We start from the raw sequence: 27,373 nt of genomic DNA, 5'->3' as shown, positions 1-27,373 counted from the left end.
TGAAGCGGCCTTGCTGTGGATGTGCTGTGTCTTGCGACACTACTTCTGACCCAGGGCGGTGGGCAGGGTGCAGGGATGACCCGTCATCCAGGAGGTGCTCAGATGAGAGGGAGGGTGGGAGGGGTGTGGAGTGTATGTAGGGATGAAATGGGTGGGAGTGTTTTTATGCCTTTCCCTTTTTGGCTACCTCCCTTGTAAGGGGGAAAAAGCCTTGGTATATGTATGTATGTATGTATGTATATTATGTTCTGCAGATTAAATGCAATTGACACTTAAGTGTATTCAGGGATGGAATGGGTGGGAATGATTTTATGCCTTTTCCTTTTTGGCTACCTCCCTTGTAAGGGCGAAAAAGCCTTGGTATATGTATACGTGTATGTATGTTCTGCATGAGGGGATGGAGGGGGAGTTGCCAATTAAGTGAAGTGGCCTTGCTGTGGATATGCTGTGTCTTGCTGCATTGCTTCTGACCCAGGGCAGTGGGAGAGATGCAGGAATGACCCATCATCCAGGAGGAGCCAAGAAAAGAGGGAGGGGTCGTGAATGGGAGTGGAGTATGTGGAGATGAAATGGATGGGAGTGGAATTATGCCTTTGACTTTGGCTACCTTCCTTGTAAGGGGGAAAAAGCTGTTGGTATATGTATGTGTGTATATATAATATGTTTATTAAACACACAACCATGGATTGACAATTACTTGCATAACAAACCAGGTCTGACTGTTGGGCCCTACTGTGGAAGTTTTGTATCTTGCTGCATTACCTTTAACATGAGCAGTGTGGTGGGGAGGGGGATAGGGATGACTCTTCACCCATAAGGGCCTAGAATGAGAGGGACAGCGATTTGTTGGATAGGTGTGGGATGGATGTAGGTTGGGTGCATGCTTTGGATTTTGCCACCTCCCTTGTAAGGGGAAAAGCATTTTGGTATATGTAAATAACAAGTAATTATCATAATGAACAGAATTCTGGAATGGACTATGTTAATGTTGAGAGACTTCACTGTATTATTATTATTATCACTAAAAGAGTGTCATCACCATGTTCCTATGCATGTCATATAAGGTGACTAAATGGAACAAAGTGCAGTGACTAGGAATTCCCGAATCTGTATTTTTATCCAATGAAAAGTCAAGGCATAAGAGGTCCTGGGAGGTGGATTCCTAGAATCCTTGTAATTGGGTCATTGAACATGTATGGGTGTACATATATATATATACATATATATATATATATATATATATATACACATACACATACCAAAGGACCCCTCCTCTCCTCCTCCACCTCCAACAAGCTGGTGACATACAGTAAAAATATATCTTCATTGATACAGTGTAGACTATGGTTATACAGTGGTGGATTTACAAGATGATGGCAGTGAGAATAATCTTCCTGTTCAATGGAGGCAATCAAAGTCAAAAGGCAATTCTACTCCCACCCATTTCATCCCCACCCATTCCACCTCCTTTCACTCCCATCTTGGCTCCTGGATAACGGGTCATCCCTGCATCTTGCCCATCGTCTTGGGTCAGAAACAATGCACATCCACAGCAAGGCCACTTCATTTAATTGACAACCCCCCTCTCTGTCCCCTTAGGCAGTAACATTGAAGACTGGGAGAAATCCCTTCAGGTTGCATCAAAATATTGTTCACACTGTTCACACATTACCACTCCCCAACCCCCCTATCCCACACCCACTCCCACTCCCTTCCATGTATCACAGTATCATCCATACACATCCATTCTCCATTCACCCTTATCTTCTCTCTTCTCCCTTCCTCAACAGACATCCCCATCTTACTCAATGCCCCTTTTACCCCATCCATCCATCTCATCCTTGATCATCCCCTCATGTTCACTCCATCCACCTCTGCATTCCACATTTCTTTTACTACTTCTTTACTCATTCATTTAAGCCATGGATGTACATCAGAGAGAGGGATTGGTAAGTTAGTTGGCAGATAGGGTTGATCCAAGAATGCTGAGATGGTTTGGGCACATGAAAAGAATAAGTGAATAAAAACTAGCAAAAAAAAAGTGTGGAAAGCAGGAGTGAATGGAGTGGATTTATGGGAAAGACCAAGAACAAGCATGGCTGGGTTAAGGAAGGATGGGAGATGAGTGTCTGTTGAGCAAGGAAGAGAGAGTGCAAAATATAAGATTAAATAGAGAGGGGCTTTAAATGGATGAAGAAATAATGTAGCCTGAAAGAATGTTCTCATCTACTCCATACCTTTGATGAGTTATGATGGGGTAGGGTTGGGGAGTTTGCCATATAGGGATAAAGCAGTTCTATCTGTTGAGCTTTGTTGGGAAAGTGTTGTGTCATGTTGCATCGTCTCCAACCCAAGCTGTATGGTGGGGGGGCAGGGATGACCCATAATCCATGAGGTACTGGGATGGGAGGAACAATGAGGGGTTTTGAAAGGTGTGGGATGACTGTAGTATGGATCTACACTTTGACTCAGCCACCCCCTTTATGAAGGGGAAAAAAAAAATTGGTATATGTACATATGTGTCAGTCCAGTGGGCTTCATATAATTTTTTTGTTTTTATTCAGCTTGTGGCAGACCTCAGATTAAATAGGAATTTTATATAAGTGCATATGGCACATGTTTACATATTCTAATTTTTATGCATAAAGGATCCAGCAAGAGTAGTCTGCATACTCGTATGATCCTGTGAGGTCATTATTGGAGAAAATTATACTGTTGGTCATGTTTGATTTCCATCAACAAGATGCAGTCACAAGGTAGCTGGCACTTGGTCTCTGGACTAGACCAAGATATCTTCCTATGAGCTTAAACTATCATACATTTTTTCATGTAAAGAGAACTGATATCTTGTGATTACTCCCCTCCTTCTCTCCTCCTCCTCCTCCTCCACCTCCAACAAGCTGGTGACATACTGTACAGTAAAAATAGATCTTCATCTATACAGTGTAGACTATGGTGATACAGTGGTGGATTTACAAGATGATGGCAGTGAGAATAATCTTCCTGCTGCCCATTTTGAAAACCCATCAACCCCCCTCACTTTTGTATAGAGCAGGGGTTCCCATAGTGGTCGATATTGACCCCCAGGGGTCGATGAGACCATCTAAGGGGTCGAGAGGGGGTCAGTAGATTGCTATTGGGTCGATGAAACCATCCAAGGGGTCGAAAGGGGGTCAGTAAATTGCTAGGTGGTCGAAAGGGGTCAGTAAATTACTATGGGGACTAAAGGCAGTCTTTAAAATTAAATGGTTAGCATGAAATGACCCTGTTCTTTTCCCATACTGAAAGAGTGAGAATAATCAACCAACCAATATCTAAACTTAAAGAAAAACCATGTGAGTTCACTCTAAGTCAAAAATCCTCCCCATTCTGTGTATGTAGGGAGAAACTCACACACAACCACATCGTGAATGAACATCAAGATGACGAGCTTGTGTAATATTATTGGATTGAATATTACTTATAGTGATATAATAAAGAATATATGATATCACTCTTAAAGCCATTGGTAAATTATAAATATTTTAAGACACTTATGTTTATGTATATGTGAAAGTGTCTATATCATTATTGGAATGCCATCACCTTGATGAATGTTGCCATTTAGCCCTTTTATAACGGATCAAAATGATGATACTATTGATAACTAGAATTATAATAATAAAAAAAAATAATAATAATGATGATAATAGTAATAATAACAATGATGATGATGATAATGATAATGATAATAATAATAATGATAATAATAATGATAGTAATGATAATAATGACAATAATAATAATGATAATAGTAATAATAATGAGAACTATAATAATGATGATAATACTAGCATTGATAACAAGAACAACACTAATAATAATAATAATAAACTGACATAATTTGTAAATAGTTTGGGGGTCTATAGAAAATCTCAAACTTCACTAGGGGGTCGATGAGCTGAAAAGTTTGGGAACCCCTGGTACAGAGAGTCCTCAGGTGCAGGAGCTCAGTTGCCAGACTGGGGCCAAGGTCTCAGTCTACTTCATGTGTATTTCCTCTACTTTTTCACATAAAAAGAGCTGACAAATAGTGACTGCTTCCTTCCTACTTCTTTTAATCAGTGACATAGAAATAGTCCCACACTGAAAGAAAGAGGAAATATAGTATTTATGGGTGATTTTAATTGAAAAAAAATATGTTGGTAAGAAATGACAGTGAAGGGTGGAAAAGACCTCAGGGGCAACATACTACTCAATATGACCATTGAATACACAATGACTCAGTGGATAAAAGAAAATACCAGATACAGAAACAATGAGGAACCATCAAGACTGGATTTAATACTTATGTCAGAACCTGAAATTGTGGACAGAATTGATTACAAAACTCCAATAGGAAAGAGTGACCATGTACTAATAGAATTCGAACTAAAAGAGCAAATGGACTTAAGAAGAAATGAGAAACATAGAAAAGGAAGACTAATGTACAACAAAATGAATTTTGAGAAACTTAAAAAATTCTTTCGTAACGCAAACTGGGAAAATTTTTCTAAATGAAGAAACAAGGATGGAAGAGAAATGGAATATACTAAAAGAAATTCATAATGAGGGAGTGAGCAAATATGTAACACAACAAAAGCAAGAAAGAGTATACATAAAAAACTGGTACAACAAAAAATGTAGTGAAGCTAAGGATAAAAGAGACAAAGCTTGGAAGAGATGGAAAAAAGACAAAAAAAAAACAAGCAAATGACAAACATACATCAAACTAAGAAATGATTATGTGAAAATACGCAGAGATGAAAAGAGAAACTATGAAAGAGAAATAATAGAAAAATGCAAGGAACAACCTAAATTATTTTACAGGTATGGAAATAGTAAACTAAAAAATAAACAAGAAATAGAAAAGCTGTGCCAGGGAAATTATGAATATACAGAAGAACTAGAAGTGGCAGAAATTATGAGCAATCATTTCAAATTGGGATTCACAATTGAGAACTCACCTAACTGAGGGAATAGAGAGAGAAATCCCCCCAGTGAAGGAAATAACTGTAACACAGAAAGAAATCGGCAACCAAATAAAAAACTGTGATGTCAGAAAATCACATGGTTCGGATGGAATTGCAAATTGGATACTGAAAGAATGCATAGAGGAGTTAACAGATACAATATACAATATAATTAAATACTCAAAGAAGGAAAGGTAACACAGGACTGGAAAAATGCAAACATTGTACCAATATATAAAGAAGGAAACAAGGAAGATCCAGTCAACTACAGACTGGTCTCCCTAACAATCATAGTAGCAAAAATATGTGAAAAATATATCAAAAGTAGATGAGTTAAACATCTGGAAAAAAAAAATATATTAAATCCAAATCAATTTGGATTTAGACAAGGAAGATCATGTACAACAAACCTGATCTGCTTCTATTCGAAACTGATAGAAATAATACAAGAGGGGGATGGATGGGCAGACTGTGCCTTTCTGGACCTACAAAAGGCATTTGATAAGGTACCACACAAGAAACTAATAAGAAAAATAGAATCAATAGGTGGCATCAGAGGAAAATTATTGGAATGGATGGAAGACTTCCTGACTGGGAGAAAAATGAGGGTAGTAATTAGAGACAAATACTCAAATTGGGAAGAAATGATAAGTGGTGTCCTGCAAGGTTCAGTACTGGCTCCAATCATGTTTGCCATATATATAAATGACATGGATGAAGGAGTAGAGTGTTATATGAATTTCTTCACAGATGACGCAAAAATACTAAAAGTAAGAACAGAGGAGGATTGTGAATCATTACAGTTAGACCTGGACAAAATCTGGAAATGGACTCAAAAGTGGGAAGTGAACTTCAATATCAAGAAGTGTAGTATAATGGAGTTTGGAAAAAGTAAAAACAGAATATCAAGAAATTATAAAATTGGTGAAGAAGTCAAAAAAGTGAACTCTGAAAGAGACCTTGGAGTAAAAATCAGCAAACACATGACACCGACAAACATATCAGTAAAATAGTCAGAGAAACCTTCAACCTATTAAGGTCAATGAAAGTGGCATTTGACTACTTAGATGAGGAAATGATTAAAAAAATGATAATTACACTAATAAGACCAAAACTGGAGTACGCAGCAACACTATGGACACCCAGTACTAAAAAGAATATAAAGAAATTAGAATACAAAGAGCAATGGCAAAGCTGGCACCAACTCTCTCCAAATTAACATACAAACAAAGATTGTCCAAATTGGAATTACCAACTCTGGAACAAAGAAGAGAAAGAGATCTGCTGACTATAGAATCATGAAAGGAATGGAAATCCTAGATAGGAATGATTTATTAAAATGGGACAATGGAAAAACAAGAGGACATGAAAAGAAACTCAAAAAGGATAACTATAGAAGAGATCTGAAAAAATAGCTTCCCACATAGAGTACTGGATACCTGGAATAATTTGAATAAAGAAACAGTGTGTGCAAACACTATTCAAGATTTTAAGAAAAAACTTGATGCTGAAAGATACAAAGATGGGCCACCATGAGCATAGCTCCCTCCCATATAATGCAACTAGGTAAATACACTAATACAATACAAACAGCAGTCCAATTTTTTTTTCCAAGAGATGTCTGTGGGAGGGCCCAAGAACTGTTGCTGGCCATTATGGGGCTACAGGTTTCCAGTCATTGAAACTTGAGGGAACATTTGTTATTATTGATAGTCCAACATTTTTTCCAGAGAGATCAATGGGAGGATCCAAGGACTATTGCTGATTATTGTGGGGTTGTGGGTTTCCAATCAGTGAAATTTGAGGCAGCAGTTATCACATGTATTCATATTCATGCTATGTTTTACTTAACTTATATTTTCTCTCTTTACCTTGCAGTCACTTCATATAAATGTGATGGATCTCAATGTGGAATTACTTCGTTCTCTTGGAAGTCAGTGCCCTAATCTGCAGGACATTAAGGTACCAGGCGAAACAAGACCATCATTTATGTATTTAGATGACAATGGTCTTTTCCAAGGCTTCTTTGGGAACATGCCAACCTCAAAGGTTGTGGAATGCTATGAAAAGAAGACACAGCCTCGTCGTTCCTTCAGAGACTTGCAGTTAGTCGACATTCCTGTGTGGAAAGATACAGAGCTCTTTTTTGCTCTGCTTTGTTTTTATTATCCAAGAACACATATTGGCACAGTCAATGTTAGTCTTGCCACAGATCAGTTTAGTTTATTAAAACCGTTTTTAGATTATGGTGCTACTTTGAATGTTAGAGCAGTCAACTGCAGAACTAATGACCTTTTAGAAAAAAAGTTGAAGTGCCCTCCGGAATACATGCCTTACCTAAGAGAGATCCGAATCCATATTGATGATATGTTTGAAGATAATGTGAACGATCATGTATTCGAGCAGAAACTTGAGGAAGCAGGACAGATTTTGCATGAAATTGTTTGTCAGTGGAAGGATTTAGAAACTATAGCAGTGCAACTTCATGAAGATGTAGATGCCTTGCAAGTTCTACAGCCAAGTTTACATCTCATTGGAAAACAGCTCACTACTCTCAGGCTTTCATATGCATATTCTCCTATTGACATCCCTGCACTCTACCAAATTATCAACTTGTGTCCAAACCTGCAGACACTTCAGCTACACCTCTATATTTGGGAGGAACAACTTGTCGAAAGCAGTAGGTAAGGTCTTCTATGCATTTCTTAGTTTCATTTACAAGATTTTTACTTTCTTTTTTAAGAATGTCCCCTTTTGGGGCTACAGGTAGTAGGACTCCTAATCCCATCCCCCTTCCCTTTTTTGTCGCCTTTTACGACTCAAGTGGAAATACTTGGTGGCCGTATTCTTTTGCCCCCACCACAGGGTAGAGGTGCCAAGATGGGAGAGAGGGAGGAGAGTGGAATATATGGGAAATGAAATGAGTGGGAGTGGTTTCTGTGCCTTTTTCTTTTTGGCTACCCCCCGTGTAAGGGGGAAAAAGCCTTTGGTATATGTATGATTTACAAGATATTTTATTTTAGAGCTAGCTGTAGTGTTCTTATTTACTTACATATACCAAAAGGCTCTTTCCCCCTTATAAGATGGGAATGACCAACCAGGTATGTAGCCATCCTTCATCCATCCCACACACATTTCTTTTCCCTTTTATCTTAGCTCCTTGTGGATGAAGGACCATCCTTGTCCCCTGTCCACTGCCCAGGTCCAGAACAATGCAGCAAGACACAGCATCTCCATAGCAGGGCCCGAGGATATGATGTAAAACATGGTATTATTAATTACCACCTGTTTGCAATTAACAGTACATACATACATATGTGATGAATGGAATGGGTAGTTATGCAAAATTATTTCCTGATTGCCAAGGTCAAGAAAAGATTGAAAGGTGAAGAGGATTGTAAATTGCTGCAGAAGGCTTCAATCAGGTTTATAAATGGGGCCATGAGTAGAAGATAAAATTTAGTACAAGGAAATGCAAATTTTTTTAAGTGGGGCGAAGCAAAACGAGACTTGTCAGGGAGTTGAAAATGATACTTACATACATACATATACCAAGGGATTTTTTCTCCTTACAAGGGAGATAGCCAGAGTCAAAATGCTTAATTCCACTCCCACCCATTTTATCCCCACCCACTCCACTCCCATTCACCACCCCTCCCTCCCTCCCTCTTTTCTTGGCTCCTCATGGATGACAGGTCATCCCTATATCTCACCCATTGCCCTGGGTTAGAAGCAATGCAGTGAGACACAGCACATCCACAGCAAGGCCACTTCACTTAATCAGTGACCCCCCCCCCCCTCTCTGTCTCTTCATGCAGAAAAAGAGAAGATGGGGAGAAATCCCTTCAGGCTGCATCAAAATATCATTCACATATAATCACTTCCTAACCCCTAACCCCACTCCCCACACACTCCCTTCCATGCATCACAGCATTGTCCATATACGACTATTCTCCACTTACACCTATCTTCTGTCTTCTCCCTTCCTTCCTCAACAGACATCCCCCTCTTGCTCAATTCCCTTTTTACCCCATCCATCCATCTTATCCTCAGTCACCCTCTCCTGTTCATTCCATTCACCTCTGCCTTCCACACTTCTTTTACCAATCTTTCTTCATTCATTCTTACTATGTTTCCAAACTATCCCAATACTCTTTCATCAACCATATCTCCCTGCTCCTTTTCCAATCACCTTCCAATTATCATCACCACCAAAACAAAATACACCCCAGTTGGCCACAGACACATAGACCAATTACAAGAGAGCAAACTGGGAAGCTTTTACTAAAGAGACAACAACATTTTGAAACACTTAACAGTACACCAATCACAAACATAAACAATGCTGTACACACTTTTAATACAAGCATACAGAATGCAGACAAGAAATACATATTTAGAAGCAACAGAAAATCACACAACTCCAATTTCACACCAGAAATCCAAGGCATCATCAGACGAGATAAACTTAAACACAATACCCCCACACCTATCCCTCAAAACATAGCAGACCAAATACAAACACTAAACACAGAGATTACCAGTAAAATACATGAACAAAAAAACACAAAATTGGCAGAAGTTTGTCAATACACTTGATCACAAAACAAACACCAGCAAATTGTACAAAACACTTAACAGCATTACACTATCCAGCAGTAGCACAACATGCTGTCACGCAGCAATAACCACAACAACAGACTTTGGCTGCCTTCCTAGTAAAGGAGAAAGCCTTTGGTATATGTATATATATTTCATTTACATAGCAACCCTCCTAGTCACCTCATGCAAAAATAGAGAAGATGAGGAAAAATCACTTCCCTTAACATCTTCCTTTATTTGCAGGAGGTGCCAAGATGGGAGGAGGGTGGATGGGAGTGGAATGGGTGGGAGTGGTTTTTATGCCTTTTTCTTTTTGGCTACCCCCTGTGTAGGGGGAAAAAGCCTTTGGTATATGAATGAAAAAAAAAAGAATCTTTTCAGAACCAAACTGGAGCAAAACACTTCATTAGAGACATTGGTAGTGCAGCAGGTATTCAGAGAAGCACCTAAAGATCAAAGCCAGGCATCTTGTATCTACACAATAGTTATAGCAAACATACTCAAGGTCACACCCAACTTAAAGGTGAGTTCAGCTGACATTGGTTATGTATTTGGCTTTGCTGAATGATATAAAAATCACAAAATTCTCAATGTAGAACTAAAGTAACATTTCAGAAAAGAGAGGGTGCTGTTTTCCTCTATCTTTGTCTCCTTATAAAACCCTCACTCCCCCTAGTTTTCTTTCAAAAGTTGTGTTCTCATTCAATAAATTTAATATATCCAAGTAATCATTGCTAGTCACTATGATTGCTCAACTGCCCTTATATATTTAGGTGATTATTTTGCTATTGTCTTTACTTGAGACGTGTATTGTAGGGCATTTTCATACCTTAAAGGACCAATGACAGGTACCTGCCATTGATGGTTCTGCAAGACACAGCAAAGAGAATCATCTCCCTGCTTACCATTTTCAAAATTCATTGGCTCCCTCAGCTCCATGTGGCACTCTACATCTGAACCGGTCCCAAGACTTAACCTGTATTTCCCTCACCTTTTCAAATAAGGAGAACTGACAGCTGGTGACTGCTCCCCTCTAACTTTCTGCTGGTGATATAGAAATAGTCCCACTCTAATACAACTCAAACAACAATCCAAAGTTTCTTCCTAGAACTTTCCACATATGTTTTGGGGAAAAAACTTTGTACTGTTGTCTGTGTTGTATCAATGTGAGATTATTTCCAAGTCAACAGCTAACAATTGTAGAGAGAGGGGAGCAGTTCTCAATCGTCAGCTGTTCGTGTTTAAAGAAATGTAAAAAATACAGTTCAAGTTAACCACTTCAATATGAGTCAAATATTCAGGCACACATTAACTGCCTGATGTACTATGATGCATCATGATACACACATAAAATATAAAGTTATATTTGCTATACTTGTTCTCTTTCACCCAAAATGTTTGTAACCACTGAAAAAGTGATCAAGCCTGTTCACAGAATAAAAGGGTCACTCAGCTACAACTACAAAATAAATATAATCAGGAAGCCAACACTGGCATCCTCATATACTCACTCACACCTCATGATGCCTACATAGATGTCATTTATTCAAGGGATTAAAAGAGTTAAAGTTAAAATCATGGGCCCAGTCCAGAAACTGAATGTCAGCCCCTTAGGACACCTACTGGTGGAGGTAAAGGGAACATGTTTTGAAAACAGGCAGCTTTGCTGTCCATCTTGAAAGATCATCACATGTAAGTATCCATGATTAGCCCCAGATTTATGGAAGGGTTCAAGAACTGTTACCAGCTGCTGTGGGGCTGTGTGCTTCCACTCATTAAAACTTGAGACATACAAATATATACATTGTATATACACACACAAGACCCTCCATAAATCTGTATTCCCTAAGTCACAATTATTCAGAAGTTGGCAAGGCCAAAACTGAGTTGCTTTTGAAGTTTTACCAGCTGATGCAGTTTCTATAAATTACCCATTAGTTGGCACAGTTCCAACAAATGGGTGTTAAATTATACAAACTCAGTGTCAGCCAGTAGGAATTCAAGATAAATAGTTTAAAACAGCTTATTTTGGCTAGAAATAGGGTCACCAGAGGTATGAGTTGTTAGTCAGAAAATCACATAAGTTGGTGGCATTTTTCCTTTTATAAGTAGGGGTGGCTGAGTCAAAACATAGACACTTGCACACTAAGGAAACAACTAGTTGTTATTGTGCAGGATGTGTAGGCTATGTTTCTTGTGTGACCAATAAGGTAAAATCCAGTTCTTGAAATAAGTATAGTAGGCACAATGGAGAAAGAAAAAGACGAAAAAATATTGAACCAACGAAGAGAGGCCTGGATATAAGTAAGGTTGAATTGTTGAGAGGAGTAATTCCCAAGAGGACATGGTTAATTGACACACCAAGAATAAATCAAAGGTGGGAGAACAACAGTTTTTCAGGTTTTCAAAGAAATCCAGGAGAAATAGATACTAAAAGATACAAAGATGGGTCACAGGCATAGCTCCCTTCCCATATAATACAATTAGGTAAATACTTAAAGGCACTTCCTGCCTTGTAAGGGGGAATGGGGCACAGCCAAGGTATGCACCTATCCTTCACCAATCCCACACCCATCTAACATTCATTTGTTGTCCCTTTTATCTTGGCTCCTTGTGAATAAAGAGTGAACCCAATCCCCTGCCACCTGCTCAGGTCAGAAGGAAGGCATTGCTAGACATATATTAGCAGAAAAGATCATTGAGACAGATATCCACAATAAGGAACAGTGATAGGTACTTTTTTGTGGTGATCATACAAGATAGACAGCAGAGTTACCCATTTTCAAAACTTCTTAATCCACTCGCCTCTATCAGGAGATGACTTTAGTGGCTGACACTTAGTCTCTGGACTGGTCCAAGATCTCTGTCAACTTGAGCAGTATTTCTTAATCCTTTTCACACATTGAGACCTGAGAGCTGGCAATTGCTCTCTTCCTACTACTTTCACCCAGCGACATACAAACAGTTGCACACCAGTACAATACAGACAACAGTCCAAAGTTTCTTCCTATACTTATTAAGTAATTTGGTTCATATGTCAATAACCTGGTTAACTTTGTTTTTATGTTTTCACAGACTCTAGGTGTGGCATGTTGGAGTTGCCTCTTTGACAAATTTCTTACCTTGTACTCTCACAGTATTCAGATCCTCTACCTCAACTTCACTCAGAATTACTGGCAATCAGATAATGGTAACTAATTGTATATTTTATTTTTTAATGTTGCATTTTCTATTAACCATTTTTGTTTATTTGGTCACTATTTTGTTTTTTAGTATTTTAGTCTGATCACTTGCATGTAGTGATCCTGCAGGGCATAAGTCAGAGAGGACCATTGCCCCTCCCCATTGCCTGAAAGTGCTGGCTTTCAATTTCCAGGCCAAGCCTAAAATCACCAATTAACAGGAAGAGAAAGGGAGGAGTCATTGGTTGTTGGGTTGCTGGAAAATATTAGAAGTTAATAGATCTTGTGTTTAGTCAACAGAAATTGGGGCTTTGGAGATGAGCAATGGGGAGATGATACTTTGATGTCTGTTCCACAATACTAAGTGCAAGTACCTATTGTTGGTAATGTATAGTAAAACTACTCAATAGTGTGAGTGTGTGTGTATTTACCTAGTTGTATTTTACGGGAAGGGGAGCTATGCTCGTGGGGTCCCGTCTTCATATCTCATTTTATCTAAACTATTTTTAAATTCATGTATTGTTTTTGCACACACCACTTTCTCATCTAACTTGTTCCAACTGTCTATTACTCTGTGAGGAAAGCTGTTCTTTTTCAAATCTCTTCTATAGCTGTCTTTTTTTATTTTCTTTCCGTGTCCTCTTGTATTTCTGTCATCCCATTTTATCAGATTCTCTCTATCAGTAATTTCTATGCCTTTCATGATTCTGTAAATAGCTATCAAATCTCCTCTCTCTCTTCTTTGCTCTAGTGTCTGTAGTTCAAGTTTTTCTAGTCTCTTCATATGATAGTTTTGAGAGTGTTGGTGCCAATTTTGTAATTGCTCTTTGTATTCTTTCAAGTTTTTTTATACATTTTTTTGTACTTGGTGACCATATCGTTGCTGCATATTCCAATCTTGGTCTTATCAGGGTGATTAGGATTTTCTTCACCATTTCTTCATCCAGGTATGTAAATGCAACTTTGATTGTTCTTATTAGATTATAAGTTTCTCCAAAAATCTTATTTATATGTTTCTCAGGTGACATATTATTCATAACAATGACTCCCAGGTCCTTCTCATTTTCTACTTTTTTTATTCCTTCTTCTCCCAATTTATATGCTCCTGTTATTCTGTTTTTGCTTTTTCCAAATTCCATTATACTACACTTTTTTGTATTGAACTCCATCTCCCACTTCCTACTCCATTCTTGTACTTTATTTAGATCTCTCTGTAGTGATTCACAATCTTCTTCAGTTTTCACTCTTTTCAGTAGTTTTGCATCATCTGCAAAGAAGCTCATATAGCTTTCAATTCCTTCATCCATATCATTAATATATATAGCAAACATTATTGGGGCCAGAACTGTTCCCTGCGGAACACCGCTTATTACTTCATCCCATTTTGAGTGCTGGTTTCTTATCACTACTCTCATTTTTCTTTCTTGCAAAAAGTCTTCCATCCAATTTAGTAGTTTTCCCTGTATTCCTCCTTCAGTTTCTAATTTCTTAAGGAACTTCTTATGTGGTACTTTGTCAAAAGCTTTCTTTAGGTCTAGAAATACAGTCATCCATCTCTTTCTTGTATTATATCTATTAGCCTTGAATAGAAACATATTAAATTGGTGACGCATGATCGTCCTTGTCTGAATCCAAATTGCCTTGGATTTAACACTTTGTTTTTTTTCTAAATATTTTACCCATCTACTTTTGATAATTCTTTCACAAATTTTTGCTATTGTACTTGTTAGAGAGACTGGTCTATAGTTGGTAGGTTCTTCTTTATTTCCTCCTTTATATATAGGTACTATATTTGTTTTTTTCCAATCTTCTGGAACTTTTCCTTCTTTCAAGGAACTATTTAGTATGCTATGTATTTTGTCTGCCAGTTCATTCCTGCATTCTTTCAGTATCCAGTTTGCTATTTCATCTGGTCCATGCGATTTTCTGACATCAAGATTACTCAATTGTGTTAATATTTCATTCTTTGTTACTTCTATTTCTTCCATAGGGGGGACTTTCTCTTTCCATTCGTTCTCTTCAGGTTGTATGTTCTCCCTTGTAAACACTGATTTAAAATGTTTGTTCATAATTTCCGCCATTTCCATTTCCTCAGTGTATTCAACTCCCTCTTGTCTTAATTTCTCCAAGTCTTGTTTGTTTTTCAGTTTATTGTTTACAAATCTGTAGAATAGTTTTGGTTGATCTTTACACTATTCTATGATATCTTTTTCATATTTTCTCTTTTCCTCTCTGCACGTTTGTACATATTCATTTCTATAACAGGTATATATTTTCCATTTTTCAGGTCTTCTGTCTTTTTTCCATCTGGTCCAGGCTTTGTCTCTTGTCTTTTAACTCCCTACAACTTTTGTTGTACCAGCATTTTACATATTCTTTTTCTTGTTTTTGTCTTGGGACATACTTTTCCACTCCTTTTTTGTAAATTTTTGTCAAAATATTCCATTTCTCTTCTACTGTTGTTTCTTCTTTGTATATTTCTTCCCAGTTTTCCTTTTGAAAGAATTCTCTTATTTTATCAAAGTTTGTTTTTTCATACATCATTCTTCCTTTTCTATATTGTTCATTTCTTTTCATATATTTTTCTTCATTAAGTTCCAGTTCAATCAATATGTGGTCACTTTTACTTATTGGTGTTTTATATTCAATTTTGTCCACTATTCTAGGTTCAGATGTAATTATTAGGTCTAGTCTCGATGGCTCTTCTTCATTTCTATACCTAGTGTTCTCCTGTATCCATTGTGTCATTGTATGGTCAGTAACCATCTCAAGTAGAGCGTTTCCCCATGAGCCATCTCCACCCTTTACTGTCATTTCTTCCCAGCAGATTTCTTTGCAATTAAAGTCGCCCATCATAACTATTCTTCCTCCATCTTCCATTATTTTATTTAATGTTATCTTTGTGTCCTCTAACATACTTTTATGTTCACTCTCCTCCCGTGAGGCTGTTTTCGGAGGCACATAATTTATCACAAACTTTCTGCTCTTCTTATCTCTGTCTTCCACTTCTATCATAATCATCTCTACTGTATTCTTTCCATATATGACACCCCTCACGTTTATATCCTTTTTAGTCAGGAACATAACTCCACCCCCTTGCTTTTTCTCTCTGTTTTTAATCCAATAATTATATGCATCATGTCCTACACTGTTGGGTGGTAGTGGGCCTTTTAATTTTGTTTCTACAATTCCCATTATGTCCGGTTCTTTTTCTTTCAAATAATCATTCAGCTCATTCAATCCTGTTATTAATACATCTATATTTGTGTAAGACACTCTTAGTTTTCTGCCACTTCCATTGTGTTCTCTGTTTTCCTTTTGTTTTTCGCTTGTATGTCGAACTGCCTTAGTTTCATATTCACTACTCTCCAATAGACTCTCTCTTTTTCTGACTCCGTTCTGCTCTTGTTTTTTTTCTTAGCTTCAAGTCTTTTCTGCTTTTCTTCCTCTCTTTCCTCTTTATTCATTTCCCTTTTTATCCATACCTTTTTATATTGTTCACTTGTTGCTAGTTTCCCTGTTTTGGATAAGATATTCTCTGCCGTCGTTTGTGACCTGAATTTAATCTTAATTGGTCTGGTCTTATCTGTACTATACTTTCCGAGCCTGAATTTTTCCTCAATTTCCTTCATAATTTCTGGTTCATCTTCCTGAACTAATTTTAGTAAACTGCTTACTTTTTCATTTTCCTCATTGGTTCTTGAGGTTCTATCTGGGTTATGTTTCTCTTCCATTCCTAATATAATTATACATTTCTTTTTATCAGCTAAGTCTCTTACTATATTCTCCTTCTGTCTCATCACTTTAATAACTGAGTCTTCAGTTTGTTCTCTCATTTGCTGTTTAATTATGTCAGTAAATGCTACTTTACTGTTTTCTTGAATTGCCTTCCATCCCTCTCTGTTTTCTTTATTATTCATCTTTAACTCTTCATTCTCCTTTTTTACTTCTTTTAACTGTCTTTTTAGGTCTTCTATTTCCTTAGTTAAGTTTTTGTTCGCCTTCTCTAGTTCTTCCAATTTTTCAACCCTCTGTACAATGTTGTTAACATGACCGAACCTACACTCCAAGTCCTCGATCATCTTATCGACCTTCTCTTCTAGTCTTGTCAGTCAGGGGGGGGTTTGTGTCCCCCCCCCACCCTCTTTAAATCCCTGGAAAATATTCTCATCACTTTCTACTGTATTGCTCTTATCTATACTTCTAATCTTTACATTTTTATTAGACATTTCGTCGTCACTCAGCTGGTCGGGGGGCCGTTTGTTTACCTTTCGCCTGTCTGCCTGGGCCAAGTCTTTTCCTTCCTCATTTCCTTCCATTTCCCCAGCAATCCCTCCCCTTCTCCTCTTTCCCTACTTTCCCACTACCCCACGAGCAATTTCCCCCCACCCTGTAAATACAATAGGCACTTCCTTTGTTTTGGGATCCACGAAACTTCACTTTTCTTCAGAACGTCTTCTAAGCCGTCCGTTCGTTGAAGTGTGTGTGTGTGTGTGTGTATACATTTACTTGTTTGTACATACTTAAATCAAAAAGCCCTTCCCACTAAAAAGGGTATGGTAGTCAAAATATATCACCTTTCACCCATTCCATTCATCCAAAACCCATTTGTTATCCCTTGCTTCATGTGGATGAAGGGTTATCCCTGGCCCTTCCTCATTGTTCAGGTTAGAGGCAGTGTAGTAAGATGAATACCTCTACAGCCAAAACTGGTTTACCACAACCACTTTATTACATGGCAACCCACCCCATACAGCCAATCAAGATATTATAGGACAAAAAATAATTTTAAGCTGTATCAGTTTCTCATACATTCACAACCAGTCTCCACTCACATCTCTCTTGCTCTCTCCCTTCCCTGCTCAACAGACATTACTCTTGTTTCTAATGCCCCCTTCACCCCATCCATCCATTTCATTTTTGGTCTTCCCCTCAAGTCCACTCCATCCACCTCTGCATTCCACACTCTTTTTGCTAGTCTTTCATCACTCATTTCATATGCCCAAACCATCCCAGTATTCTTTTATCAACTCTGCCAGCTTTGTGGCTCACCTTCTCATTTCTTATGCAGTCCATCTCCATAACTCCCACCTTACTTTTTAAAGACTTCATCTCAGGCATGTTTAGGCTTTATTTCTGGCTCCTCTAGATTCCAAGTCTGTTTCAAACGCCATTGTGGGCACAATCAACCCTTTGTCCACTTCTCTTTGTATTCATCCCCAAATACCTATTTCTCATTAATTTTTTCTTCTTCTTCCCAGAGACAGTAGAACCTTGGTTTTTGAACATCTCACAAGTCAAACAAATTAGTTCTTGACCAAAAACTTTGAGAATTTTTTGTGCCAGCAGTTGGACCAAAATATTGGTTCTCAAATAACCTAAATGGAGTGAAATAGAAAATGGGGCAAAATTTAAAGTTATGTGGGGAAATATTACCTTGATAAAGTTGTATCCAGCAGACCAGTAAACTTGTTTTGGTCCTCGATCAAATCAGTTCTGGAACAGTTTTCTAGAATGGATTGTGGTTGAGAACCAAGGTTCTACTGTCATTGCTTCCCTAACTTTGTAATTTACTTCCATCCCTAACTCCTCCATATTTTGCTACATGTGACCCTGAAAACTTCTTCCAGCTTATCTCCTTTTAAATTCACCTCCAACTTGCTGCCACCCCCTCTCTTTGTGCATTGTATCACCTTTCTTTTCCCACATTTACTTTCAACATTTTCCTCGCATATACCTTTCCAAACTCTGCCACAAACTGCTTCAATTTCTCCTCCAACTCTGCATTTACCCATGTAGTAGTGTGTGGGCCACATGGTAGCTCAGTGGATACCATGTCAAACTCATGAGCAGGTGGTTATGAGATCGATTCCAGGGGCCCAATGCATGTTCTTGTGTTGTTTCCTGACAGCCCTTGCCTGGTGAGGGGGCGACCCAGACATCGGCCTATAAAAAAAATGTGGGTTGGTTGCCACAACTGACGGCTTGCCCTACCAAGAGTTTCTCACTTCCTACTTTGTGGGGGTGGGATGGTGAGTTTTTTTTTTAGTAGAGCTCATGTTAGGTTAGGGATTGGAGAGAATGAGTGATCTGAGGTGGAGATGGGATTGTGCCAGGCTTATGTAATGTCACCATGGTTTTTCAACAAGTACATAGATGGGGTGGAGTGCGCGGGGTTCGGGATTGGAATTGGTAAGTGATAGTGGAAGGAAGAGTAAGCTGAACCAGTTGTTGTTTGCAAGTGACACTGTGCTAGTGGCTGTATGAGAAGAGGGTCTAAGGCAGCTAGTGGCAGATTTTGGGAGGATATGTGACAGTAGTAAACTGACTGTAAATGTGGGCAAAAGTAAGGTAATCACTTGTTCAAAGGGAAAGGGTGGCTGTGAGTTGGAAGTAAACCTTGAATGAGAGAGGCTGGAGGAAGTGAAGAGCAAGTATGTAAGTTTACATGTAGCAGGCAATGGAAGAACAGAGGTGGAAGTAAATTATAGAGTAAGGGAACCTAGTAAATGTCTGGAAGGGATAAAAAGTGCCATGAGAAGTGAATGCAAAGGGAAAACTATATGAAGTGGTGATCGTGCCTGTGACAATGTATGGGGCTCAGACTTGGGAGAAAAAGGAGCCTAAATGTGTTTGAAATAGTGTTTAGAAAGTATGCTAGGGGATCATGAGGATGGATAGAATTAGAAATGAGGTGTTGATCAAAGAATACTGGAATGGTTTGGGTAAATGTAAAGAAAGAATAAAGAAAGACTAACAACAAAATTGTGGAAGGCAAAGGTGGATGGAGTAGATCTGAAGGAAAGATGGATGGGGTGAAAGGAGGCATGATCACTCAAATAGAGTAGGGAGAGAACAAGGGATAAGTATGAATAGAGAAAGTTGTGAGTGGATGAGAAATTGATAGAGACTGAAGGGATTCCTTCTTGTCTTTTGTAATTTCTTGAACAAATAAAGGTGGAGGGTTGCCATGTAATGAAGCAGTAAACTAGCTTTGGCTGTTGGATCCTGCTGTGGAGGTGTTGTGTCTTGCTGCATTGCTTCTAACTTGAGCAGTGGATGGGGGACAGGGATGACCCATCATCCACAAGCTTAGGAAAAAAAAAAAGATAGGTGTTAGATGGATATAGGATGGGTCCAGGCTGGGTGTTTACCTTGACTAGTTCCCCATCCTTTGCAAAGTGAAAAAAGCTTTGTGGTGTACATATGTATGATGTACCCCTCCTTCCTGCTACCCTCTATTAATCTCTCCTTTACTACCTCTAGACTCCACCTCACTGATGTGATATTGTCCCCAAGAAAGCAGTGGTTATTGCTGAAAAATATTAATATTTGTACTCTGTATTGTGTTGTCTGTAAAGGCTGGTAGTGTGGTCTGTAGTAAGAGTTTGGTTTCTTTTATTAGTGCTGTGTTTATGGATTGTTTGTGTAGGAATGCATGCAGCTCTACATGCTTGTATATAATTTTAATCATGTTTTTGTAGTATGTATTTTGTTATTCATAAATTGCTCATAACCGTTATGAAGTGCATAATATTTTTCTCTCTCTCTCTCTCTCCAAATTCCATAGGTCCTATACAGTCAGGTTGCTGTTCTTCAGTTGAGTTTGTTCGAGCCATGCTACCACGCTTCCCTAATATTGAGGTGCTTTATGTGGAGTCCGTTTTGTCAGAGAGGGAGTGGCATCAAAGCAATATCTGGCATTCAGGTCTCACACTCAAACTTCGTTGCCCAGATTTTTACCACCTACCTCTCTGGGATTGTTCTGTTAGGAACACTGAATACAGATTGTATGTTATGTGAAGTCACCAAATAAAAATGTATAGTTTATGTAATTTAAGGCAGGTGTGCATAGTTCAGAATGTGTATGTGTGTTGAAATTTTATATTTGTGGCATATGCTGATTCCATAGAATGCTAACCAATTTATTTACAAAAAACTAAAAACAAACCCATCACCTGAAGGACATAGGTTATCTTTTAAATAATTATGATATTATACATGATGGTGTCACTTCGAAAAAGTGCCACAAAAGTGGCATGCTGACTTACAAAGGGATAAGAATGATATGAAATGATGTATATGCATATATCAAAAAGCCCTTCTTTTCCTTATAAGGAAGTTGGCCAGCCAAGTCACAGAATGATATACTAAAGTTAAAATATTGGTAGTAGGAGCAAGGGCAGGTACCTGCAAGTGGTGGTCCCTTGAGGTGGTTGTCACAGAGAATCATTTCCCAGTGATTTGTCATCAGAACCCATCAACACTTTCACGTCCATCAGCCCAAAGGGCTGTCACTCAGTCTCTGGACCAGGCCATAGATCTCCATAAAGTTATGCTTTTTCCCTTACCTTTGTATGTAGTACTCATAGAGCTGACAACAAACAACTACACCCCTCCTCCTGCTCTACACCAGTGACTGTAGAAACACTCCCACAATAACACAGCACAGACTGTATTGCAGTATTTCTTCCCAAAGAGATCTGTGAAAAGGCCTGAGAATTATTGCAGGCCATTTGGGCAATGGATTTCCAGTCAGTAGAATTCAAAGCAGAAATTATAATTACAGATAGTTGTTGACTTACGACCTATCCGACATACGACTGTTCGACTTATGACCATCACCACTCATCTGCATAATATATACACAGTAAAAGTCCTTATATCTGGCATTCTATTAATCAGCAACTTTAAGTGTTCATGTGATTGGAGAAGCAGCGAGTGCAGATGAAGAAGGAGCTAAAAAGTTTGTGGAAATGCTTGATGAAATTATTACAAACAATGGCTATCTTCCACAGCAAATATTTAATGTAGACAAAACAGGATTGTATTGGAAGCAAATGCCAGAATGCACATATATCCATAAAGAAGCTAAAACAATGCCAGGATTTAAAGCTTACAAGAATAAGCTTACTCTTCTGCTTGGCGGGAATATCGCAGGATTCAAACTGAAACCATTCTTAATTTATCACTCGGAAAACCCATTTGCATTCAAACATGTAAACAAGCACACTTTGCTTGTTTACTTTTAATCAAATCATAAGGCATGGATGACTCAGCCACTTTTTGAAGACTGGTTTGTGAATTGCTTCATAACTCAAGTGCGTGATTTGTTAGAAAAAGGAATTGCTTTTAAAGTTTTACTTCTGTTCGATAATGCACCTGGACATCCACCTCACTTGGGTGATTTTCATCCCAAACAATATTAAACCAATTGTAGTAACTTTAATATTCTGTGTTTGATTTCCTAACTTAAAAATATGAAAAAGATATGATGTTTAGAGAAGTGTGTTGTAGAGAAGATATAAGGCAATCATTAAACGAGATACTAATGGGCGGGGGTAATCTGGTAATTATGGGGGACTTCAATTGCAAAGAAATTTGTTGGGAAAACATGACAGTGCAAGGAGGAGACAACTTGTGGGGTAGTGTACTACTAAATATGACCATTGAATACACAATAACTCAATGGGTCAGTGAAAACACCAGATACAGAAACAACGAAGAGCCGTCGAAACTAGATTTAATTTTTACAACAGAACCTGAAATTGTGGATAAAATCCAATACAAGACACCAATTGGAAAGAGTGACATTGAAACTGAACTAAAGGAAGAAATATACATGGAGAGAAATGAAAAGCATAGGAAAGGAAGATTGATGTACAACAAAACGGACTTTGCAAAACTAAAGAAATTCTTCCAGAATGCAAACTGGAAAAAAGTTTACATAGAAGAGACAAAAATGGAAGAGAAATGGAATATCTTGATGGATAATTACAATGAAGGGGTAAATAAGCACGTACCAAGACAGAAGCAAGAGAGTGTACATTAAATGCTGGTTCAACAAGAGATGCAGTGAGGCAAAAGACAGAAGGGACAAAACTTGGAAAAGGTGGAGAAAAGATAAAAAACCTGGAAAATGGCAAGTCTATATAAACTATAGAAATCAGTATGTTAAAGTGAGAAGAGAGTAAAAAAGGAACCATGAAAAGGATATAGATAAATGCAAAGAGCAACCCAAACTATTCTATCAATAAGTGAATGGTAAACTTAAAAACAAGCAAGAAATGGTGAAACTACGCCAAGGAAATATAGAATACACAGAAGATTTAGAAATGGCCAAAATAATGAAAAATCACTTTAAATCTGTCTTCACTAGAGAGAAAACACAATATTGGGATGAAGGTAATGGAAGGCGATCTCCCCCCATGAGTGACATGACAATAGCATAAAAAGAAATATTAGAACACCTATCAAACCTTGACGTCAGGAAATCACATGGCCCGGATGGAATTGCAAATTGGATTCTAAAAGAATGCTAAGAAGAACTAATGGACAAAATGCATAACATAATAAATTGTTCACTCAAAGAAGGAAAAATACCAAAAGACTGGAAAAATGTTAACATTGTACCAATATATAAAGGAGGAAACAAGGAAGAACCAGATAACTATAGGCCAGTCTCACTAACAAGTACTATAGCCAAAATTTGCAAGAAAATCATCAAGAATAGATGGGTAAAACACCTGGAAGACAACAACATAATAAACCCAAGACAATTTGGGTTCAGACAAGGAAGATCATGTACCACAAACTTAATATGTTTCTACTCAAGATTAATAGACATAGTGCAAGAAAGGAATGGATGGGCTTATTGTGCCTTCCTGGACTTACAATTTTTTTTTGACAAAGTACCACACAAAAAATTATTTAAAAACTCGAACATATAGGAGGGATACAAGGAAACCTACTGAAATAGATGGAGGACTTCCTGATTGGTAGAAAGATGAGAGTAGTGCTCAGAGAAAAATATTCAGATTGGAAAGAGGTGATCAGTGGAGTACCGCAAGGATCTGTACTAGCCCCAATAATATTTGCTATTTATGTGAATGACATGGATATTGATGTGAAATGTTACATGAGCTTCTTTGCTGACAACGCCAAACTGTTAATGAAAGTAAAAACTGAAGAGGATTGCGAATCACTGCAGGAAGACCTGAATAAAGTATGGAACTGGAGTCGGAAATGGGAGGTGGACTTCAATATTAAGAAGTGTAGCATAATGGAGTTTGGAAAAAGTAAAAACAGAATATCAGGACAATATAAAATTGGAACCAAGGAGGTAAAGAAGGAGAGATCCGAAAAAGATTTGGGTGTAATTATCTCAAATGACTTGTCCTATGACAAACAGATAAACAAAATTGTTGGAGAATCCTACAACTTGCTAAGATCAATAAAAGTGGCATTTACATATTTAGACGAAGAAATGATTAAAAAAAATATTGGTCACACTGATAAGGCCTAGACTAGAATATGCGGCGACATTGTGGCCACCCAGTACCAAAAAGAATATAAAGAAAATAGAAAGAATCCAGAGAGCAGCAACAAAAATGGCACCTGCACTCAAAAACTTGTCATATGAGGAGAGATTGGCTAAACTAGATTTACCGACTCTGGAGCAAAGAAGAGAGAGAAGTGACCTACTGACCATCTACAGAATCATGAAAGGCACAGAAATACTTGATAGAGAGGACTTTTTAAACTGGGACAGGAGAAGCACAAGAGGACATGGAAAGAAAATAAAAAAACATAGCTACAGAAGAGATCTGAAGAAAACCAGTTTTTCACATAGAGTGGTAGACACTTGGAACAAACTGGACAAGGAAATAGTGTGCGCAAAAACCATTCATGAGTTTAAAAGCAAACTAGACACTGCGAGATACAAAGGCGGGACACCACGAGCATAGCTCCCTTTCCCACAAAATACTACTAGGTAAATACACACACACACACACACACATATATATATATATATATATATATATATATATATATATGAAAATGTGGGTAAATTATGACTTTGAGACTACTATTCCTATGGGAATTTAACACATGTCCAACATATGACCAAATCGAGTTACAACTCGTCAGTCAGAACCAATTGCAGTTGTAAGTCAACAACTACCTGTACTTGTACTACAATTATTATTATGATCATTATTCTTATCATAGTTATTATCATTATAATTCATCTGGCGAGGCTGAAACGTATGAATGATGTATTGTGAAGCTAGATCATGCTTTGGAATAAGATTTTTTTTATGTAATTTTGGCATCAGAAAACTTTGCATGAATAGCCAAATTATGAATGTATTAACTATGAGGTAATAATTATGGTGGTACAAGATTTTTATACACCTTTACAATGTGGTTTAGATAAGCTTAGCTATGACGACCTTGAGGTTGCTGCTGCCAGTAGTCATTGCCATGCACTTATAACTATTGTTTATTTATGATAGCTTCTCATTCAGCCATTTTGTTGTCAATTTAAGAGAGAACCTTTTTATCAAGATTTGAATCTTTTATCTAATGTAGTTGATTGAAAATATTTAGATTTTTATACAATCAAGAAAATGTGAAATGTATCCTCATAGTTTCCCAAAGACAAGAAGTTTGGATTCATTTGAAAAAGTGTGAAACGTGTATTTCAGTTCATGATGTTTAGCTTAAAGTCGTTTGTAAAATTAGAATTTCACAAATAGTGTTGAGTACTGTGAAGCATATGTTGTCATGAAGCTTCAGGTTTCACTTCCTAAGCTAGGTGTGTTACCACCAGACAGGTAGTGCATTACCAAAAAATTGCATACACATACTGCGTATGTGTATATACATATACTTATTTGCAGTAATGCAGACCACTCTAAGAAAATTAAAATGGTAACATGCCCAGCTCTGTTCACTTCATCTGGAAGCCTAGGGTTTTGAGTTAAAAGTAATGTGTATCAGAAATTCAATGTGTCCTCAAGTGTTGGGAGAATATATGAAGTGGAGAAACAAATAGACAAGCTTGTTTCTTTTCTCACAAAATTGAATTTTTCTAAATGTATCAGTGCTGATTATTATCATTTATGTGAACTGAGTTTTTGGGCCTGGCTCAGAGACCAAGTACCCCTCATAGAAGGAGAGTTGGTGTGTCCTCTTGCAGCAAAGTGGCATAAAAAAGTTGAATTCTTCATGTTATTGTCCTTTCCCAGATGGTGGAGATGCTTCTGGCCAGTATGACACAGGAAAATAACAAAAGAAAAACATAAAATCAAACCAGACTCGGATCAACTACCTATTTCTCTAACAAAGATGTTAAAGGGGTAATAAAGAAATTGAAAAACTCCCATGCCAAAGGCAGTGGTATAATCCCAAATATCTAAAACACCTAAATAATTTTTTTTTTTTTTTTTTTTCTCTCTCTCTCTCTCTCTCTCTCTCTCTCTCTCTCTCTCTCTCTCTCTCTCTAAGATAGACATTCACAACAACAACAAGAAAGGACCTGGAGCCGCAGCGTCTACGTTGTGGGACCACCCCCCAACCCCAAGAGTTGGGGGCCAAACAGCGGCAACCAGCCCTGGCCACCGGCTCTACGCAGGTGGCACTGATCCCCAAGAGGAGCTACGACTGCCTTGGGGAGTACCACAATCCTTTTTCTCAACATGCAATGTTACGTTTTTTCTGCACCGAGGGGTGATTTTCCGGCGATCACCCCTCTTCTTCTACTTTTAGCCGGAGATGTAGAGAGCAATCCTGGGCCCACCACAAAATACACATGCCCAACATGCTCTAAACCCATTACCTCGAGCAGACAGACAAAGGGCTCAGTTCAGTGCAATATGTGCAAAAACTGGGCCCACCTCACTTGTACAACACTTGCTGACACAAACCAATACACAAACACTTGGACATGTTCTACCTGCCCTCCAGTAACCCCACTCCCACCTCCCCAACCACAGCCAGCACCCTTACCCACTCCCAATTTCCCTTTGCCCTTATCCCCAATCAGTACTCCCCTTCCTTTGTCCCCAATCTCTCCTTTTCCCCCCTCTAACCCAGATCCTATACCTTCCCCATTAACACCCCAACCTCAACCCCAAACGGCAACATACAACACATACAGAACACACAACATCAACATATTACAACACAACATTGACGGTATTAACAAGAAAAAACATGAACTCGAACACTTTCTTAAACAACACAACATACACATTGCAATTATACAAGAAACAAAACTAAGACACTCACACAAAACACCATCATTTCATAATTACACCACCATCAGACAAGACCGGACCAACGGCAATGGCAGTGGACTCATCACCCTGATCCACCACTCCATCTGTTTTGTGGACACAAGTGCCACAACCAAAATTCTCCTCCCTACCACAGATAACACTACAGAAATCCAATCCATTCAAATCCACACAGGCAACAAATCAACACTGACAATAGTTAACATATACATTCCCCCCCAATCATCCCCCACAGTTCCAAACACCTTCAGGCCTCAATTTAGCCAACTAGCCTTAATCCCCAACCTGATCATGGGTGGTGACTTCAATGCCAACTCATCTGCCTGGTATGTCGACAACCCTGACACAGACAGAGGGCTTGATATACAGACTCAGTTTGACTCATTGACTATCATGAACAACACTCCCTCCTCTCCTGATATCACCTTCTGCTCCCCCTGCCTAACCCCAACAACATCATGGAGAGTGGTCGGAGCCCTTGGTTCTGACCACCTTCCAATCATCACCACCACCA

General features: G+C 38.3%; 1 protein-coding gene across 3 annotated transcripts in view; it reads left to right on the top strand.

Annotated features, from left to right (window-relative positions):
* The window catches only part of LOC143019576 (uncharacterized), a 43,072-nt gene extending 17,323 nt beyond the window's left edge, over window positions 1–25,749 (top strand). Inside the window, exons 6-10 of one of the 3 annotated variants that reach the window (XM_076175351.1) lie at window positions 6,870–7,675; window positions 8,148–8,249; window positions 9,975–10,116; window positions 12,669–12,783; window positions 20,346–25,749. In XM_076175351.1, the coding sequence (XP_076031466.1) occupies window positions 6,870–7,675; window positions 8,148–8,249; window positions 9,975–10,116; window positions 12,669–12,783; window positions 20,346–20,578 (1,398 nt within the window). In that variant the 3' untranslated portion in view covers window positions 20,579–25,749. The remainder of the gene's footprint in view (window positions 1–6,869; window positions 7,676–8,147; window positions 8,250–9,974; window positions 10,117–12,668; window positions 12,784–20,345) is intronic. The other 2 variants (XM_076175353.1, XM_076175352.1) reach the window with 2 other exon arrangements.
* Window positions 25,750–27,373: the final 1,624 nt, after the last annotated feature.

This window comes from Oratosquilla oratoria, chromosome 37, assembly GCF_046742065.1.
Source record: "Oratosquilla oratoria isolate Oo_2021 chromosome 37, ASM4674206v1, whole genome shotgun sequence".
Classification (NCBI taxonomy): domain Eukaryota; kingdom Metazoa; phylum Arthropoda; class Malacostraca; order Stomatopoda; family Squillidae; genus Oratosquilla; species Oratosquilla oratoria.
This window is presented reverse-complemented; position numbering and strand designations above follow the sequence as displayed.